Source organism: Sarcophilus harrisii, chromosome 5 (genome assembly GCF_902635505.1).
Source record: "Sarcophilus harrisii chromosome 5, mSarHar1.11, whole genome shotgun sequence".
Taxonomy (NCBI): Eukaryota; Metazoa; Chordata; class Mammalia; order Dasyuromorphia; family Dasyuridae; genus Sarcophilus; species Sarcophilus harrisii.
The window spans coordinates 249756133-249768188 of NC_045430.1; the positions used below are offsets into that span (position 1 = coordinate 249756133).

General features: G+C 34.9%; 1 protein-coding gene across 1 annotated transcript; it reads left to right on the top strand.

Annotated features, from left to right (window-relative positions):
• Nucleotides 1-6939: 6939 nt before the first annotated feature.
• Nucleotides 6940-11870, top strand: LOC100913351 (C-C chemokine receptor type 5). The gene is made up of 2 exons (XM_003771978.4): nt 6940-7196; nt 9159-11870. The coding sequence occupies exon 2, from the start codon at nt 9170-9172 to the stop codon at nt 10223-10225; it is 1056 nt and encodes a 351-aa protein (XP_003772026.2). The 5' UTR covers nt 6940-7196; nt 9159-9169; the 3' UTR covers nt 10226-11870.
• The last annotated feature ends 186 nt before the right edge of the window (nt 11871-12056 follow it).

The window sequence follows — 12056 nt, forward strand, 5'->3', positions numbered from 1 at the left end:
CAGTCCCTGCCCTCAAGAAATTAATCTTCCACTGAAGAAAGATAACACATATAGGAAAGCTAGAAAGTGGGGGAATGGGTACCCATGTCAGGATAAGGCATCGGGAAAAAAAGAACAAGTCTAGTGACTGAGTCCAAACATGAGAGAGGTGAAACTTGACTGAGTTCCTTCTTGAAATGATAGCCTTCGGGAGGGAAACCTCAATCAAAAGAGCATCGACTTAGAACAGAGGTTTCTATGAGAATTTGCATTCTATATTATTGTTCTGTAAAAAATGTCCAGCAGTATGATTTCAGAAAGGCCTGGAGAGACTTACATGAACTGATGCTGAGTGAAATGAGCAGGACCAGGAGATCATTATATACTTCAACAACAATACTATATGATGATCAATTCTGATGGATGTGGCCATCTCCAGCAATGAGATGAACCAAATCAGTTCCAATAGAGCAGTAATGAATTGAACCAGCTACACCCAGCGAAAGAACTCTGAGAGGTGACTATGAACCACTACATATGAACACCACATGAAGGAAATTTTTATTTCCTTCATAAGCTAATTGTACACTATTTCAAAGTCCAATTCTTTTGTACAGCAAAATAACTGTATGGACATGTATACATATATTGTATTTGACTTATACTTTAACATATTTAACATGTATTGGTCAACCTGACATCTGGGGGAGAGAGTGAGGAGAAGGAGGGGAAAAGTTGGAACAAAAGGTTTTGCAATTGTCAGTGCTGAAAAATTACCCATGTGTGTATCTTGTAAATAAAAAGCTATAATAAAAAAGAAAGAATTTGCATTCTACAAATGCAAATCAACAGGCAAAGAAAAGTCTGGACACTGGGTGCAGATGTGAGTGAGGTGAAATATGACTGCAGTTCTTCCTAAAATGGTAGATCCCTGGAGGAAATCATTAATCAAGAAAACAGATGTCACCAAAGTGTTTAGGTCAAGGAATTCTAAAGTTAGAAGAGCCATCTAGTCCAGTCTCTGATCCAGTATGACTCTCTTTTTGAAAATAACCCTATGAAATGCAATCTGCATACATCATTCTAGTGACAGGGAGTTCACAACTTTAAGAGGTGGTTCTTAGAGAGTTCTAATTGTTAGAAAGTGCTCCCTTATATTGAGCTAAAAATATTCCTCTTATTAGTCTAAATTCTGCCTTCTGGAGCTGTTTGAAATAAAGGAAAATCATAAAGTTTCTGTTCTTAGTAAAACATAACTGGCTCCTTCAGCTTTCCTCATATAATGTTTTCAGCCTCTTCAGTCTAATAACTGTCTTCTAGATATGTTCCAGTTTGTCAATGACATTGTGAAAATCTGTCTTCCACTACTAACCTCTAACACTCTAGGTTTGGTCTGAGCATAATGGAATGTAATGAGACAAGGAGTTGCCCCAATGGAAGTTGGGGCATTATTATTCCCATTGATGCAAACTAAAATATCATAATTTATTTTGTTAATATAATCATACTGTTGATTTGTATTGAGCTTGTTGTCAAATAAAAGCTTTGCTGATTTTTTTTTCATGTGAACTTTCCTTAAGTTAGGTTTCTTCTGTACTATATTATGACTGCATTTGCCTTTTTTTTAAACATTTTTTGTTCATTTTCATCCATTCTTTCCTACTTCATATCTTTTTCAATTTTGATTAGAGATCACTTTCAACTACTCAAAAACTGAATAGGCAAGCTTTATGGAATAGGAAGGAGAGATTGGAGAGAAGAAAAATATGGTGGAACAAGTGCCCATGTTCGAACCCAATTCCTCCACATCATTAAAAAAGGAGCAAGAAATGTACCAATGCAAAAGAACAAACAAAAACAAAAACCTTCATAGGGAATATGTCCTCACTGAAAGAGGAAAGGAGAATCAACTTATGAAATAAGTAAGCAAAAGATAAGGGGAGAGCAACACCACACAAGGAGTAGTTTGGGATGAAAAAAACTAAATAAAGGGAAAAAGTCTCTGGAACAAAAATGGAACTAATATATAACTCTTCAGAAAAGCTAAGTAGCATGGAGACGTTAAGGAAGAAATTAGTGAAAGAAGAAAAATAAAAAATCAATGGATGAGTAGTGAAAAATACACAAATAAAAGAGACTCAGTAGTTCAAAAAAATTGGTGGAGATTCTTACTAAGATGTTAGAATCTCTGAAGAATTCAATAATTCTAATGGAAACAAAATAATTAATAAAAAGCAGAACAATTAACTAGACAAAACTCCCAGAAAAAAAAATATTTAGAAAGAGTCTTAATACCATGTTTCAAGAAATTATATTTTAAAAAGACAGCTAGATAAAACTGAAGAAAAAGTAAAGATCAACAGAAAACATAGGATGCCAACATACAGGAATCACAAATAAGGCTCATTCAATCTCTAAATCAATGTGATTTTGGAAGCAGCATGGAAGAAATGAATCACATAATCTTTCCATTCTTTTTTTAAATGGAAAAATAATATTTTGCTAGGAGAACATTGTACACAGTAACAAGATTATGTGATGATCAATTATGATGGACTTGGCTCTTTTCAATAATTTGGTAATTCAAGGCAATTCCATTAGACTTGTGATGGAAAGTGCTAACTACATCTAGGGAGAGAAATATAGAGACTGAATATGAATCAAAGCATGGAAGGAAATAAATGGGAGAGATATTGTGAAGATATGTGAAGATATTGTGAAGATAAGTAGCAACTTATGTATATATGGGGTGAGAAAAAAGGACTCAAGGAAAATCCTGAGGTTACAATCCTAGATGACTAGAAGGATGATGTTAGCCATAACAGGGAAGGGGATATTTGAAAGGAAGGTATGTTTTCAGAGGAAGAAAATTAGTTCAGTTTTGACATGGTGAGTTTGAGTTGCCTATAACATTATCCATTTTGAAACATTCAGTACAGGGATGAAGTCAAGATAGCTAAAAAAACAGGTACTTACCTGAGTTCTCTCAAATTTAAAAATAATGTTTCAAAACAAATTTTGTAGTGGCACAACCCACAAAAAATATTAAATAAAACAAATTTCCACTCCAAGAAAACTTAGAATGTTGATAGGAAAGGTCTGTCATACAAGGGTGAGAATGAGCCCAGACCACATCCCAGCAAACTAGAAGCAGATCTTGGGAATGACTGAAACAGCAATAGCATCAGTGGCTTCCAGAGCTCTCAGCCCACAGATGGTAAAAGGGTCAGACAATTGGTTAGAAAGAGATTACAAGAATCTCTTTGCTAGCACTTGGGCAGGATTCTGTTGCATTGTCCATATGTGGATCCAGATTGTGGCCTGGGTCCCAATCCTAGGGTTAGGAGGAACACTACCACACCATATCTTGGGGACCCAAGATAGTAGGGATGTTAGTCATGGTTCCATGGTATTTGTGGTCATTCATAGACTAGGACATAGGCCAGGAGAGAAATAAATACACTTCCTTAAAAGAAGAACTAAAAATCACAATCTCCCCACAGCTAACTCTGAAAATAGCTAAACAAAAAAAAAACCTGACACTTGGGATAGTGGTCCCACGATCTTGGGAGCCGAACTGAACTTTAACATAAAGTTAAAAGTCAAGAAATAAACTGGGAAAATGACAAACAACAACAACAAAAAATCTTGACCATAGAAAGGTACTAGGATCACAAGGAAGATAAAAATACAAACTCAAAAGACGACAAGTCAAAACTGCTACATCTAAAGTCTCATAGAAAAATGTGAATTTTTCTTATGTCTAAAAAGAATTGCTGGAAGAACTCAAAATAAGGCAAAAAAGGGGGAAGAACACTGGACAAAAAGAAGTTAAAAGGAGTCTATTCAAATGATATGATGATTTGCTTAGAAAATCCAATAAAATCAACAAAAAAAACAAAAAAGCTTTAACAAAGTAACAATAAAAAATAAACCCACAAACTCATCAATATTATTTCTATATTATTTTTACGAGGAAAAAGAACAGAAAGAGAAACACTATTTAAAAATCACAATAAAATGTATCAAATATTTGAGAGATAGCTAACCAAAACACAAATGTGTGACCGACCATACCACCCAACTTAATCAAAAAATGTCATTTCATAGCAATAAAAAATATCAATGGGATACTTTATGAAATTAGACAAAATAATAGCAAAATTCGTATGTGGAAAATTATAGGTCAAGAACATCAAAATAAATAATGAAAAAAGTAAGAGAGAATGGAGAATGATACTTTTTGGCCTAAAATTACTCTATAAATCAATGCTTATCAAAATAATTGTATACCTTATTTCAAAAAAATCAAATAAGTTAAATAAACAAGAAATAGAACCAAATGCATATGGTAGTCTAAGATCTGATAAACCCAAGAATAGATTACTGGGAAAGGCACTCATTTCTCAACAAAACTACTAGAGAAGAATTTGGCAGGAAATGTAATTATACTAATATTTAGTATGATATACAGCCATAAATTTCCAAGAAATTCATTATCTAAGTTTAAAAATCACTTGGAAGAAGAAATGGAAGTTGGGTAAGAGAGTGAGTGGGGAGAGGGCAGAGGTTTTTCTATGAGTGGGTCGGAAACTCCTATTGAGGAAACTCCCCCTACTGGTGCAAATTGGAAATTGTTCTGCAGCTTAGAAAAATTGCTTGGGTGTCCTACTTTCTCAAATTTTAAGCAATGGCTTAGATACAGACTCAAAGGACATATTTCTCAAATTTTAAGATTATATAAATCTTGAAGGGATACCTAAGAAAGACAATAAAATCAGTGATCAAAAAGATCTTAAAAGGTGAAAATGTTTGTTCTATCAGATGGAATTTAATTTTCCTTTTAAAAAGGTTTTTTTAAATTTATTTTTGTTTATATTCATAATTTTAAACTATCTCCCTTCCTCCCTCCTCACCTGGTACTAAAGAAGGAAACCATTTGATATACATTTATAAACATACTATACATACTTCTACTTAATATTTCTTTCACTGGAGGGTGGGAGAACCAGATCCAGAACCTATATTCCCAGCATGTCAATTCTGTCTTTTTTTTTCTATAATCATGAAAGTCATAGAATTTCAAAACTGAAATGGACTAGGGATATTATCTAGTCCAACAAATACCTGAAGAATTTTCTTTACAAACCATTAATTTTCAGTCATTTGAAGACCCTCTAGCAATGGAGAACTACTGACCTTCCTTACAATGACAAAGCTTCTTAATCCATGGGTTGAGATCCCATATGGATAGTGTAATTGAATCCGGGGATGGCAAAAAAAAAATTTGCAACAGCAAAAGGTATCAAATATTTCTCCAAGACTGAATTGTTTATACAAAAATAAACAAGCACATCCATCTTATTAATATGCAAATTTGCTTTTGTCTTTAATAAATGGTAAAAGTATGCGTATACCAAAAAACTTTTTTAAAATAAATTTCTTTATGACTTATTATCAGTAAATGGTTGGCTTTGTATACCTATTTTATATACCTAAATACCTGGGGTCTTGTAAAAATTTCAGAGGAGAAAAGGGATCATGAGTGGAAAAAGTTTAAAAAGCTCTGCACTATGACACCATGCTATCTTCTCAACTGTGCTTCATGAAGTTTCAGATTCATTTGGATATCCAGATTAGTGGCTATCAGATAAGTAAGATGTTTTACTTTCTTGTTTTTGTCAATGATAATAAGAGCTATCATTCATATAGTACTTTAAGGTTTGCAAAAGCACTTTAGCTTCTCTCATTTCATCCTCACAACAATCCTGTAATATAATCCCTATCTCTTATTATTGATAAGATTAATAATGTTAATGGTAAGTAGCATTTATAAATTACTCTAAGGTTTGCTAGGTACTTTACAAATATTATCACATTTGAGATTTATAACCACCCTGGAAAATAGGTTCTATTATTAGCCCCATTTTACAGATCAAGAAACTGAGGCAAAGAGAAGTTAAATGATTTGCCTAGGTCACATAGTGTCCAAGAGAAGATTTGAACTCAGGTCTTCGCTATTCCAAGGGTTAACGCTCAATCCAATGCTTCCCTTACCAATGACAAATATTCTCTAATAGTTGTTTTACATAAATTATTTAGCCTTAGCAACTAAGATTACAAGCTACTTAAAGGGAGGAAGCATATCTACTACTTCCTTGAGGTCCTTTAAAACATGCTATATAATGTGGGTCATCCTGAAGGTACTGATCAAAGCTAATTGATCAGATGGCCAGGGTTAATGCCTCTAATAATTCTAACTCCTTGATAAGCTCACCCAGTGTTTTCCTCATAAGGGCAATTTTTATTATCATTATTTTGCAGATAAAGAAAACGATTTCTCAAAAACATCAGCTAGTCTAAGGGAGGGGGTGAAGAGAAGGGAGGGAGAAAAAAATACGGTACATGAGGTTTTGCAAAGGTGAATGTGGAAATTATCTATGCATATATTTTGGAAATAAAAAGGGGGAAAAAAGCATCAGCTAGAAGTTCTATGTACTCTATTCCTCCAAGCTGCCTCTCTAGATGACTCTGACATTTTTAAAAGTGAAACCTTCTTATACCATTTCCCACTATACCTGCTCATAGATGGAGGCTCTGACATTCAGTCTCCTGGGGAAATTTCACCGTAACAAGATCATGGGTGTACACGTAACCCAGCTTAACCATAGTCACAAAGCAATTAAAGGCTCACTCCAGACACTGATATAACCCAACTAGTGTAACACTTAATCAATCAATTGGGCTACCCATTTGCAAAAATAAAATAAAGTAAAATAAATACCCACAAACTGCAAAATAAAAATCCTAAATGATTTGGGGACCAAGCTGCCTGAATCAACTGCTTATTCTGCCATCTTGTGGATGAAGTTTAAGGAAGTCAGAACCATAGAGATATTTGACTTCCCTTCCCTTTATATTTGTAAGAATGAATCTTACCCCTCAGTGAGCAGAAGCTAATTGGCAAGACAAGTGACTGGGTGTTTCACAAGATGTTCCATATGCCCTCAAAATTGGATGATCTATTTATAAAAAGAAGAACTTTTTTTTCATCTAATTAGACAAAAAAAAAAAAAAAAAAAAACCCAACCCACCTCCCTCTGAAGGCAGGAAACATTATTTCCTACTTGGTACTATACTGTCTATACATAATTCATTTTCACAGTTCACTTGGCCAGAAGAACAGAAATTCCCCTGACAGACTGAAAACTCTTCAGGTAAGTCATCTTTTAGCTCTTCTACCTACTAATTATCAATGCTGCTTGGATAAGCCAAATTAAAATCAGAGAGAAGAACAGAAAATAACTCATAGGGGGAAGATTGTGTTTGACAATATGTCAAGATGATGACAAAATTATCTTTTTAAAGGAAAAATCATCAGCATAAGGAAAATAGAGAATTTGGGACATATTTCTCCCTATGATCACATTAGAGTCTGAGGAAAATTGTAATAAATGACAATTGCTATAGAATTCTATGCTAACTCTGAAGACTAAAATCAGTCAGATGACAAATTGTAAATTTAATCTCTAGTCAGAGAGAAGAGACTTTACTGAATCCTTAATTTAATCTTTTAATTTAATATAATCTTTTGTATGACAGGAAATTTAAACTGATCTCCCCAGTTCCTCCAGATCTATCTCAGGTCCTGTTTCTCCAAAGGAAGGAAAACCATTACAAAGTCAAAACTGACAGCAAGTTACCCACAAGCTTTAGTCTTATTGTTAGAGCCTTTGTTAAATGTAGAGCAAAGTCAATTGCAAGTGGGAGGCGAGGTAGTCTACCAGGAAAGAGAATTGTCTTTGGAACCAAGGACCCCTGGTTAAAATCCTGCTTTGAATACTTAATATTGGGTTGACTTTGAACAAAATATTTAATCCTTTTTTTTTAGTTTCTTTACCTTTAAAACAAAGTGACCTCTAGAATCACTTCCAGCTCTCTATTTATGACCCTCCAAGTTTATTTCAAACCTAAGAAGTGGGATGCCATGTATGTCCTGGATTATACTTTCCACTTTACCATCATATGCCTCATTCTACATGGCATATGTTCCTTGAAGTGGCTTTACCTAGATAAAGAAAGGTTTCTACATTCCTTTGTAAGGACTGGAGAGAAAGAATATGCTACTCCCTAAAGTGTGTGTAGGCAGAGATCAGCTTTTTGGTTAAAGAGGATGTGAAATTTCTAATGGAAACCTAAGAAATGTGCTGACTATGTATGTCCTTTCTATTTTACCACTATATGCATGAGGGAGGATTCCTAAATATGGTTAAATAAAATGGAAAAGAATGAGAAACTATTAAAATTGATAAATTTAGGAACACTTTCATCATTCCCTTGAAGAAAGTTGAAAAGAGCAAGTAGATGGCATGCCCTTGATTATCTAAACTGACTATTAATTAAGAAAACTGCCGAGAAGACTGCATCTCTTCCCTTAATTTAAATTGTAAAGACTCCAAGCTAATCCAATTGGAGTCCCAGTCCTTCTATTTACAACATGCTGCTGAAATGAATATTCTCCTAAGACAACACATGCCGAGGAAGTGGGGTCTCTCTCCTAACCTGAAACTGTGGGATTTTCCCTCCCAGTCACTGTAGAAAGCCAGCAGATTTCTGCCAGTGGAAAATTATGTCCATCTCACTTCCCAACAGAACAGAATTCTTTGCTTTGTGAAAATGACAGGCAAACCCTCACCAACTCTTGAAATGTCAGAAGCTGGATGAGAATCTAGGTATCAATTAGCCCAACCCTTTCATTTTACAGATTAAGAAACTGAGGCCTAAAAAGTTAAATAACTTAGACATGACCTTCATGACTGGCAAATGATGGGATATGCATCCTCTGTATCTATTTCCCTGTAAATATTCAATGATTTTCCATTCATTTATTCACTCATTCTTTCATCAAATAATTATTAAGTACTTTTTGTGTATTAAACAATGTAGAATTGGGGATACAAAGTAAGTCCCTTCCCTCAAGAACCTAACAGAATGTGAAGTGATATATATACAGAGCTATGTAAATAACCTACAACTAAAATATAAATGAAGAAGAGCTCATGTATGAATGCATTTGTGTACATAACTATAATTTTAGTTTGTAGGATAGTTTGAATTTAAGGGGCCACATTAAGTAAACTCTATGGTTTGAAAAGGACTATCTCTTTCTTTATTCACAGGACAAAGAAAGATGGAGAATGAGTCAACCTCACCTCTCTATTACGAATACCTTTTTGAAGAACCCTGTCAAAAATTTGATGTGAAGTACACAGCATCACGGCTCCTCCCCCCACTCTATGCCCTGGTGGTCATTTCTGGCTTTGTGGGTAACGCCCTAGTTTTTCTGGTCTTGATAAGATGTAAAAAGCTGAAAAGCATGACTGACATCTATCTGCTCAATCTGGCCATCTCTGATTTACTTTTTATCATCACCCTCCCATTTTGGGCTCACTATGCTGCAGATCAGTGGATCTTTGGAGATGTCCTGTGTAAGCTGCTGACAGGATTCTATCATATGGGGTTCTTTGGAGGAGTATTCTTCATCATTCTCCTGACCATCGATCGGTACCTAGCCATTGTCCACGCTGTGTTTGCCCTAAAAGCTAGGACAGTCACCTTTGGCATTTTGACAAGTGTCATCACCTGGATGGTGACTGGATTTGTCTCTCTCCCAGAAATTATCTTCATCAAATCTCAAAAAGAAGGCAACCAATACACCTGCAGCCCTCATTTCCCATTAGATTGGTATGTTTTCTGGAAGAACTTCCAAACTCTAAAGATGAATCTTTTGGGACTAGTGTTACCCCTCGTTGTTATGATCATTTGCTACTCAGGAATCATACGAACATTGCTGAAGTGCCGAAATGAGAAGAAGAAACATAAAGCAGTGAGGTTAATCTTTGTGATTATGATCATTTACTTTCTCTTCTGGGCCCCCTATAACATTGTGTGTCTCTTGAACACATTCCAATCTTTCTTTGGTCTGAACAATTGTGATAGCTCCAAGAGGCTGGACAGAGCCATGCAAATAACGGAAACACTTGCAATGACTCACTGCTGTATCAATCCAGTGATTTATGCCTTTGTTGGGGAAAAGTTTAGGAGATATCTCTCTACTTTCTTCCACAAATATATTGTCCGGCATTTCTGCAAACAATGTCCCATTTTCCATGGGGAGACACTTGATAGAGTGAGTTCAACATTTACTAGATCTACTGGGGAACAGGACATTTCAACTGGCCTTTGAAGTGGATTTATTACTGTGTTTGTTTTAATTAATAGTTTTTTCATAAAGGTTTTAAAAATAAATCCTCATTTTTTTAAAAAAAGTCTTCAGTGGAAAAAAAGTCTTCATAGCTCTTTTTTGAAAGTTTACAGCTATAGTGATTGAAATAATTCATTTACTTGTTACTTCTACAATCTCTTATTAAGCAGCCATTGTGTGCTTTGTACTAGCCATTTTCAAATCAAGTTATCAAAAAAATTGATTGCCTCTTCTGCCTTTAGTACCACAAAGGATATAAAGAATTATGAGGTATAGTCTTTACTCCTATTCTCATGGGTTTTACTATCTAGTTATGAAAACATAAACAGTCAAGAAATATAGAAATAAATGACTTCAGTATAACTGTACAAGAAAAAAAATAAAGAACATAATTGCCCCCCAAAAAGTTCTAGACTGAGGATTCTGAACTTTATTTTTTATGTCATTGATCCTTTTGGCAATCTCTATTGAAGCTTGGAGATCCCTTCTCATAACTGTTTTCAAATACATAGAATAATATGTATAGGATTATTAAAAAACCAACTATACTAAAATAATGTTATGAAAATATTTAAAAATAAACTCATGGACCCCTGAAATTTTCCCATGGATGCCTTGGGGACTGACAGACCCTATATTAGTACCCTAATTCAGGCCTTGAACACTGGAGAATACTAAGATTCGAGAGCTAATTGTAACAATCAAGGAAGGGTTCATGGAGAAGGAATTCAAACTTTGCCATTGGATAGATGAAAAGAGAAGTATTTTAAATAGGAAAAAGTATATGAACAAAAAGTGTAAAGGCAAGATCTCACCTGTGTATCCATTGTGCCAGGTCCATGCATTTTGATTCTCTCATATCTTTTCTTAGTCTTCTAAAACCACTGCTCACTGAACCATTTTTAAAATTTCCCATCTCCACTAACCTCCCAGAACAACAAAAAGGATGTTCAGTCCATGCTCTGTGGTAGAAGCAGACCACAAAGATTATAGTAATGAGCCTTAAAACATTTCAGAGTGGAATACTTCAATAAAGACAGAAGAAATAAAAGGTCAAAGAAAAGTCAAGAAAATAAAAAGACAGGAATGAGTTTCAGAGCATGAGTCTATCTGGAAAAGATACTAGAAATCAACCAATCTAACCCTCTCACATTACCCAAGAGGGAAAAACTGTGGGCCAAGGAGATTAAATAAGTTGTCCCAAATCATGTGACTATTAAGAAACAGAACCAAGATTCAGAGATATATCGTTTGATACTGAATTTACAACTCAGTCTACTATTGCAAGCTGTGATGAAAAAGGAGCAAAGAAGAAAGAATTATCAGCATATCATGTCATCAAATGAAACTTGTGGGGTTTTCTATGCTGACTCAAAATGAAACATCAATCTCAATAAGTTGAGGAGAGTTGTGTTAGAACAACATTTATTTCTATTGGAGACCTCCAATAGAACTGAGGATTCAGAGTTTATATTACTATTTCTAAGATCAGAATGACATGGGGGTGATGCCAGGAAGAAAGGTTCAAATCAAAAAGAGAATAAGTACTGAGAACAAAGGACAGAGACTCAAAGGGTGAAAGTGAAAGAAAGAAAGGAAGGAAGGAAGGAAGAGAGGGAGAGAGATGTAAGGAGGGAGGAACTGAGGGAGGGAAGAAGAAAGGGAGGCAAGGAGGCAGGGAGGGAAGGAAGGAAGAAACAAGGGAAGAAAGAAGGGAGGAAGGAGGTAGAGAAGAAAGAAAGAGAAAAAGAAAAAGGAAGAAGAAAAGAGGGAGGGAAGGAAAAAGAAAGGATGGAAGAAAAAAAGAAAAGAG